Raw genomic sequence first — 7876 nt, 5'->3', positions numbered from 1 at the left:
CTCTCTCTCTCTCTCTCTCTCTCTCTCTCTCTCTCTCTCTCTCTCTCTCTCTCTCTCTCTCTTTCTCTAAAGTACAAGTGTATTCTTCACTGAGATACTGCGCTCTTAACTGCTGGTTCAGTTAGAAATACACAGCATCGCAGAGAGTCACACAAATCTCGTTGATTGTGAATCAGCTAATAGTAGCCAATCTCTATTATTGATGCATTTTGCAAACACAGGTGTCATTGCATGCAAAGCGCATAGAGGTCATTAATTCCGTCATCACAAACGCAGAAACTTGGTGTTTTCATGCGACGTGTAACAGATTTGTTTATCATAGATTTTGCAGCGAAATCTCCCAAATTGAAATCAGTCGAAATCAGTGAGAAATAAGACGAAATAGTATTTTCACTGAAAATCGGTTTATATTCACGGATCATCGGTGAATTGGTCCTTTTAATGATTCAGTCAAAGACATTTCTGCCGATTCATTTTAAGAGAGTGGGTCTCAAAGCGTTCCAACTCGGAAGTACACTGTCTGAGATGCTTGTCTAATACAGCTAGTGTTTTTTTTTTATCATTTTGACCGTAAAGTTGCACAGAAAAAATATTATAATTGTTTCTTCTTCATATAAATTTCTTTCAACTAATCAATGATTAATTAATTATAATCAAATTAAATAAGATTCTGTCCGGGTAGAAAGTTTAGAAAGTTTAACTTTATTTCGTATAGTATGGGAATGACTTGTTCTCCACAGAGGAACGTTCTATTTCAATCGCTTACAGTTGCATATATATCTCAACAAATCTTGCGCGAGAGATTGCTCGTGAAATATTCACTTGGGTCCCTGTCCGAAATAACTTGCTCAAATATACAAAAGAAGATGTAAAATCCGTCGATACAAGGAGCCTTAGTTATTCCATATAATGTCATTGCTATTATTAGCGATGACAGCAACCCTCGGGAACACGAAGAGCGAAATTAATTTTTAATCTAGGTCAACGGTAGGCGATACACACAATGCTATCTCGTTATCTTACAATACTGACGTGCAATCGGCATCGATTGGCCCTCAATTAATAAGTGTTTCTCATTCCGGGAGGAAAACAAGCCGCGGCGCGTCGCGCGCGAACGATCTATAACAATTTTTCACGACCGATATAGCAGTTACTATACACTTTAGCATTTATCTCGACCGACGTCTAAGTAATAAAGAGCTTCTTTTTTCCGATTTTACCTCTTAATTGATGACACTTCAAGTCCCTTTTCTACCTGCCAATTTTAAATGCGCGAAGGAAGAGTGCGAAAGGTCGCGGAAAAGATTTGTAAAAAATACGGACGCGGGTCTGGAACGTTGATCGTGATTACTTAGCGCGTAATATAACGTAATATATCCTTTTTCTACCTGCCGATTAAATACGAGAAGGAAGAGTACGGAAGATGATGAGAAATTTGTAAAAAATACGGACACAGGCCTGAAATATTGATCGCGATTGCGTATAATATAACGCGACACATCGGTGAGATTATCGTAAAACAATGCGCAGAATCGTAAAAAGAGAGCTTGGACATTGATATCGGACCGAAGCACTATATGATTGATATGATGTATGTGATAAGCCCGAGTCCATAATCCCTCTCGTCGATAATCACTGAAATTCCGTTGTTATTTTAACGTTTAAGAGAAAATGCTCGTTTAAGAGACGCTTAAGAGAAGGTGCAAATGAAGTCAAACTGAGAGCATTATTCTATATTTCTGTTTATTCCATTGGAGGAGCAATTCGAGTGCGAAAAGATGTCAATACTTAATGCCTAAAAAGTATCGAAAATCTCACAAACCTGCATAAAAAATCGAGGGTAAATATTCACAAGAAATTCACGACGTTTGAGGACCAGATAATTAAAGAATTAGTCCAAATATCCGGAATGTAGAATCGAGAAAATTTAATTGAAATTCCCTGCGATTGACATTGCGGAATTTGAAGAATCGGACGTTCAGGAAGTTTTGATTCTTGCGTTTCTCGATTTACTCGCCAAAATAATCCTTTCTTTGATGCGAGCGAGACAGACGACGCAATCCGATCTTATCACGACGGAATGGTTACGGGAAAGTGTGGAACGATTTTTGAGACTTGGCGCGTTCGTAAGGATTTACTTACCTGGATCGGAGACCGAGGAGAAGTAAACAGACCCCGGAAGCCACTCCAGCGGCCAATAAGCTCACACCAGGAGAAACAATCATATCGGTTCTTTCACTCGGAAGAAACGACGAATTGCAGGAAGCGTGGACGAGAAATCCTCAAGCTAGATACGATGAACTGTCACTTTCCGTAATTACGAGAGACAACACCTTCCTCGGACTGATTCCTTCGGGCGACGAGGTAATCTCCCGACGTTACTACAAGTGCGCACTTTGGCCAACTGTCGATCGAAATGCTTCCCGCGATACGATTCGTGTAAGTCCTCGATACGATCGATAACATCGATCGTCATTCGACGTGCGGTGCGCGGAGAGCACGGGAACGCTCCGTCGCGATTAGCGTCGTCGTCGCTAATAAGTGAAGAACCCGCGTGCATTTGACTGCGCACAATTAACTGTATCAACAAACTGGCTCGGGCTGCCAGAAGCGAACGCTCGCGCGATTCTCCATCTTTCAATTTGGACAACTCAATGAATTGCCGTCGGTGTGCACTACAATACGTAGGCATACGTCAATATTATGTAAACAAAATTTTAAGGTCGCTCTCGTAAAGCTTGTGTCAGACTAGGCGTCAGAGACCGAAGATCGGAAAGTCGTAACTTGACCGGCGACAATGCGACCGGCAGACCTGCTCTACGATTTCCTAACGCATGCCTGATAACTGTTAACGCATGCTTTACACGTCACTGGATAGATATGGCACGTGACATAATAGTAACGACGTTTAATGGTATCGAGATCGCTAAAAGTTACAGGATAAGCAAGACATAGAACGAGAAGTGGTGAATTTCCAAGGTAAAAATTAGCAGGATTGGCAAAATTACTTTTCAAGAATACAACTCGCACTTCTGAAGAACAGAAGTCGTTACCGTTACTGTTGCTCACTTCACGACAAGATGACTTATTACTGTTATTACTGCTATCACTCTCCAAACACATCACGTACTAATAGTGGCATGCAATAGTGTGCAAAGAGAATCAAACTTAAAACTTAAAGATATGGATTTGATATGGATATTTAATCATCTTTTTGAAGATTGCATGATGAATAGGGAATCAAACGTCACTCAGGGCGATGACATTGACAATATATCTTAAAATCAAGTTTATCGGAGGTGATATACAATATATTTTAAAATCAAGTTTATTGGAGGATCTCCTTTTCGGTTTTCCTTTCACTTGTTGGTCATATAACATAATTAGAAAGTTTAGCCCATATAAATATAAGAAACATAAACAGAGAAATAATATAGAACCTATATTTGTAGTAATAACGACGATAAACAACTGAATATAATTAGGTATAAAGTAGAGATACTAAAAGGAAAAAATACTTCAAATATCTCAGGAACTACCTACAATCCTTATGCAATTCAAAGTACACAGATTACAGTACTTTACTCTCTACAACATATATCAAGATAGAAACAAGAGAAATAATACAGAACCTATGTTTGTAGTGATAACGACGATAAACAACTGAACATAATTAGGTATAAAGTAGAGATACTAAAAGGAAAAATACTTCAAATATCTCAGGAACTATCTGCGATCCGTTCTACAATTCAAAGTACATGGATTACAGGACTTTATTCTCTATAACATATATCAATATAGAAACAAGAGACATAGCCATTCGTAAGCAATTAAGAAAAATAACTTGTAACTTTACGAAATGAATATAACATTAACTTGTTACGGCGTTATGAGTAGTGTGCTATTCACTAACTCTGAAAATTATCTGATTCATCAATTGATTTTATTCATTATTCTACACTGAGAAAAAAGCGGTTAGATTGACAAAATTGGCAGTCACCGGCCATCAAAGAAATATTGGATCAATTCAACAAAATACAATGTTAATGCAACAATAAGTTGCGTTGAAATCACTATATCAACGCAACTTATTGCTGCATTAACATTTATTTTGTTGAATTGATCCAATATTTCTTTGATGACCGGTGACCACCGATTTTGTTAATCCAACCGCTTTTTCTTGCATAATCTCCGAAACCTAGTTTGATACGGGCTTTAATGTCTCTTGATTATTCCGCTCAAAAGACTCGCGTAATTTCAGTTATCGCGGTTGTATTTAAGTCAGTATTTTCTTGTGACAAGCTCAGCAAACAGCGTCTGCTTTTCGAAAGCAGATAAAATATAAGACTAATTGTTATTCAAGATTTGAAGAGTAAGGCTTGGCGAACGTCACACCCTATACGTAAAGTGATACTCTTACGTAGTCGTTTTCAGTGATCGTCTAACCGTCGCGTGAGACTCTTGGAGCTCGCGTTTACACCTCCCGTTCGATATCGCGAGTCGTTAATTATAAACGTTCAAGCGGCTTTATCGCTCGTAAATAGTGCAGCGGAACCCCGCAAGGAACGAGCAAGATATCTAACGGGGCGATTCCCGCTGATCGAGGGAAAAGCGATACTCGCGGATTGTCAACGGCTAACGGCGCCACGAGGCAATCGCTGGCTGGCGGGCGTCTAGTCGTCAGCGAATTCTCAGTCTTTCTGCTGGCGATCAGGCTCGTTATCCTCGTCAATTTCGTTGCTCTGCAATTTGATCGAATTGGTGCGCGTTCGAGTGAAACTCGCGGTATACGGTGTAAATTTTGAAAGGAAGGAAGAGTCCAGTTCCAATAATGAAGGAGATTCAGAGCTTCCACGAGGAGGCAGTCGCCTCCGAGTATCTCATGTCTACCCTGACACCTCGACAGGTAAGGCGAGAAACGAGAGCGTAATGCGCGAACGTAATTGAACGATCGACAAGGTAGATGCGGAAAAATAGATATTGCGTAATGCTTCTATTTTCTAACGGTGGACGTAGCGAATGCGGGAAGCTCGAAGCACGAACAATCGATAGGACGAGAAAGCACCGCTATTTGTGCTTCTTGAATTCAGATGATCAAGTGAAGAGTGGCTCTTGGAAGTTTACGCGACAAGCGATCCTGAGTCATTGAACGTGACGATCGCTTCCAGATGTTTATGTGTATGACTCGAAACGATGACTTCAGCTCGCGTTGTTCGCTATTACTGTCTGCCAATGAATGGTCGCGACGATCTCAATTTCGCGGATTATTTGCCGAATGTTGCTGCGGTCGACAGAAATCTAGGTCGGTTGCTTATGAATGCTGAACGGCACACTGGAATATACCATATATGAAACTATGTATAAACGTCTCGCAGTTAAGACTAAAAGCGCGATAATAAAACATCGACCTTGCTTCAGCGACTGCGATAAGCACGTAGTCTGATATGTTATATTCCAACTGCACTCACATTCCTTTGCAAGGATCACTTTCTATTCGACACTTCCTTCGAATAAGAAAGTACTCCCGCAAGTTTTAGAATTGATAAATTTGTTTATCGATAGAAAGAGAGAAAGGATTGACTGGGAATGTACAGTTTATTAAAAAAGTTTTTGTATTTATACATATATCAACGCGCGCGTGTGTGTGTGTGTGTGTGTCAGAGTTGGGAAAGTTACTTTTTAAAAGTAACTAGTTACAGTTACAGTTCCCTTTGCTGAAAATGTAACTAGGTACAATTACAAGTTACTGGCTATGAAAAGTAACTCGTTACAGTTACTCAAAAAGTAACGAGTCATTACTTTTAAGTTACTTTCTTGAAATGATTGTAAATTATTATTGTAAATACAAAAATTTTACATTTTAAACTTCACTAAATTGTAAGAATTGAATTTTATAATTAATACCTATTCCATTAATTAGTCAGTCCACTTTTCACCAACAAATTTCAAATCTGTGCTTAATATAATAAAAATTTAATGATAGCCTTGTAAAGGTAAAAGAATTTAATTACATGCTCTATAAATACGTTGATAAATTTCCCAAATGGCACAGAGAATTTAAAGAGAATTCAGTCGTATGTCACCAATTCTGAGTTCATTTTTAAATGCAAAAAGAATTCTTTTCACTGAACTAAAGAATTCTTTTTGCATCTGAAAATGAACTCAGAATTAGTGATATACGACTGGATTCTTTTTTAATTCTTTTTAAATTCTCTATGCTATTTGGGTTATTAAATTAATATACGATTACTAATATAATTACTTATATAATTTTAATTTTATTTTTACGTTCCCCAAGTAACTATTAAAGTAAAAGAGTTACAAGTTACTAAAAATAAGTAACTAAGTTAAGTTACAGTTACAGATGGGAAAAAGTAACTAAGTTATTGGGAATACAAATTAGTTCGGTTCATTTTTTGTGGTAAAAAATGAATTTATTTCAGAACAAAATGAATGAACAGATTAATCAAAGTATTGTCCATCGCTGGCTACTACTTTTTCCCACCTCTCAGGCAATTTTCGAATTCCATCTCGAAAAAATGTCTCGTCTTTTGAGGCGATTCAAGTTAGGAGCCAATTTTCGATTTCTGCGAAAGAAGTGAACCGGTGACCTGCCAAATCGTGCTGCATCCGTCGGAACAACCAGTAATCAGAAGGAGCAATGTCCGGCGAATACGGCGGGTGAGGTAAAATATCCCACTTGAGCGTTTCCAAATAATTTTTTACGACTTTTGCGACATGAGGCCAAGCGTTATCATGCAGAAGAATAACTTTGTCATGTCTTTGATCGTATTCCGGCCGTTTTTCTCGTAATGCACGGCTTAAACGAATCAATTGTTGCGTAACTCCCAATGATTCTGCAAGCTCCTCTTGCGTTTGACTCGGATCTTCATCGAGTAATGCCTCCAATTCTTTGTCTTCGAATTTTTTTGGCTGTCCAGAGCGAGGCTTGTCTTCAACGCTGAAATCACCATTCTTGAAACGTCGAAACCATTCCCTACATGATTTATCAGTTGGAGCATTGTCACCATAAACTTCTACAAGCATTCGATGCGCTTCAGCTGCACTTTTCTTCCAATTAAAGCAGAAAACTAAAACCTCCCGCAAATGCTGCTTAGTTAACACAAAATTTGACATATTCAACACAGTAAAAAACAGGGGTTTTGTATGAAACTCAAAGCGATATAAACTGAATATTATTGACAAATGTCTAACCTCTCTGAAACCACCGAAATCAGCTGTCACTATGAAACATTCATAACAGCCAGAACCATCTTTTGAAAACGGACTAATTTGTACTCCCAATAAGTTATAGTTACTGAAAAAATGTAACTGTAACTTCGTTACAAGTAACGACTTACTTCCCAACTCTGGTGTGTGTGTGTGTATGTGCATTGAGAGAATAAATATTTACGAAATAAACAAATATTTATTCAGCGGTTACTATATAACATATTTATTTCTGAATTTTTATTTTTATATTGCTGATATATGAAGAGAATGTTATGATTATGTTATGGTTCTCTTTCTCATATAAATTCTTCCAATTTTCCTATGTTTCTAGTAATGCAGACTGCCAATGCATAGACTTGCTAAGGAACACAGAAAATTTCGCTAGAATTTCACTGCTTCGTTAGAAAAGACAAATTTTTTACCAGTACATTTCAGTTTCTGAAAATATAAACAGCACACATATGAAGCAAAAAGGTAGTTAATTACTGCACAATATTGATCTACTCCTCGGTTACAAAATTCTATACAGTTCTATATAATTCTATTCAGTTTTTACTACAAAATTCTCCCCGTGTACTCGCCGAATAAGTATATTTCGTCTGACTCTTCGAGAATATTCTTTCATTGATCCTTATTTATTTTG

The 7876-nt window shown here is 37.9% G+C and overlaps 2 protein-coding genes across 7 annotated transcripts in view; one reads left to right on the top strand and one right to left on the bottom strand.

The window, feature by feature from the left end:
- Nucleotides 1–2290, bottom strand: part of LOC116845390 — a 51693-nt gene extending 49403 nt beyond the window's left edge. For all 3 annotated transcript variants that reach the window (XM_032817984.1, XM_032817985.1, XM_032817986.1), the window contains exon 1: nucleotides 2143–2290. In XM_032817984.1, coding sequence (XP_032673875.1) covers nucleotides 2143–2225 — 83 coding nt within the window. In that variant the 5' untranslated portion in view covers nucleotides 2226–2290. The remainder of the gene's footprint in view (nucleotides 1–2142) is intronic.
- Nucleotides 1–7876, top strand: part of LOC116845392 (uncharacterized MFS-type transporter C09D4.1) — a 52671-nt gene that overhangs the window by 27769 nt on the left and 17026 nt on the right. Inside the window, exon 1 of one of the 4 annotated variants that reach the window (XM_032818002.1) lies at nucleotides 2227–2364. The exons of 1 other annotated variant lie outside the window; for it this stretch is intronic. The gene's annotated coding sequence lies outside the window, so the exon portion shown is untranslated. Of the gene's footprint in view, nucleotides 1–2226; nucleotides 2365–2623; nucleotides 2980–7564; nucleotides 7708–7876 lie in introns of those variants that run through there. 2 more of the 4 variants (XM_032817999.1, XM_032818001.1) reach the window with 2 other exon arrangements.

This window comes from Odontomachus brunneus, unplaced genomic scaffold, assembly GCF_010583005.1.
Source record: "Odontomachus brunneus isolate Ranch 3 - 2012 unplaced genomic scaffold, Obru_v1 Obru_scaffold_051, whole genome shotgun sequence".
Lineage (NCBI taxonomy): Eukaryota > Metazoa > Arthropoda > Insecta > Hymenoptera > Formicidae > Odontomachus > Odontomachus brunneus.
Note: the sequence above shows the minus strand (reverse complement) of the source record. Positions and strands in the feature narration are given on the sequence as shown.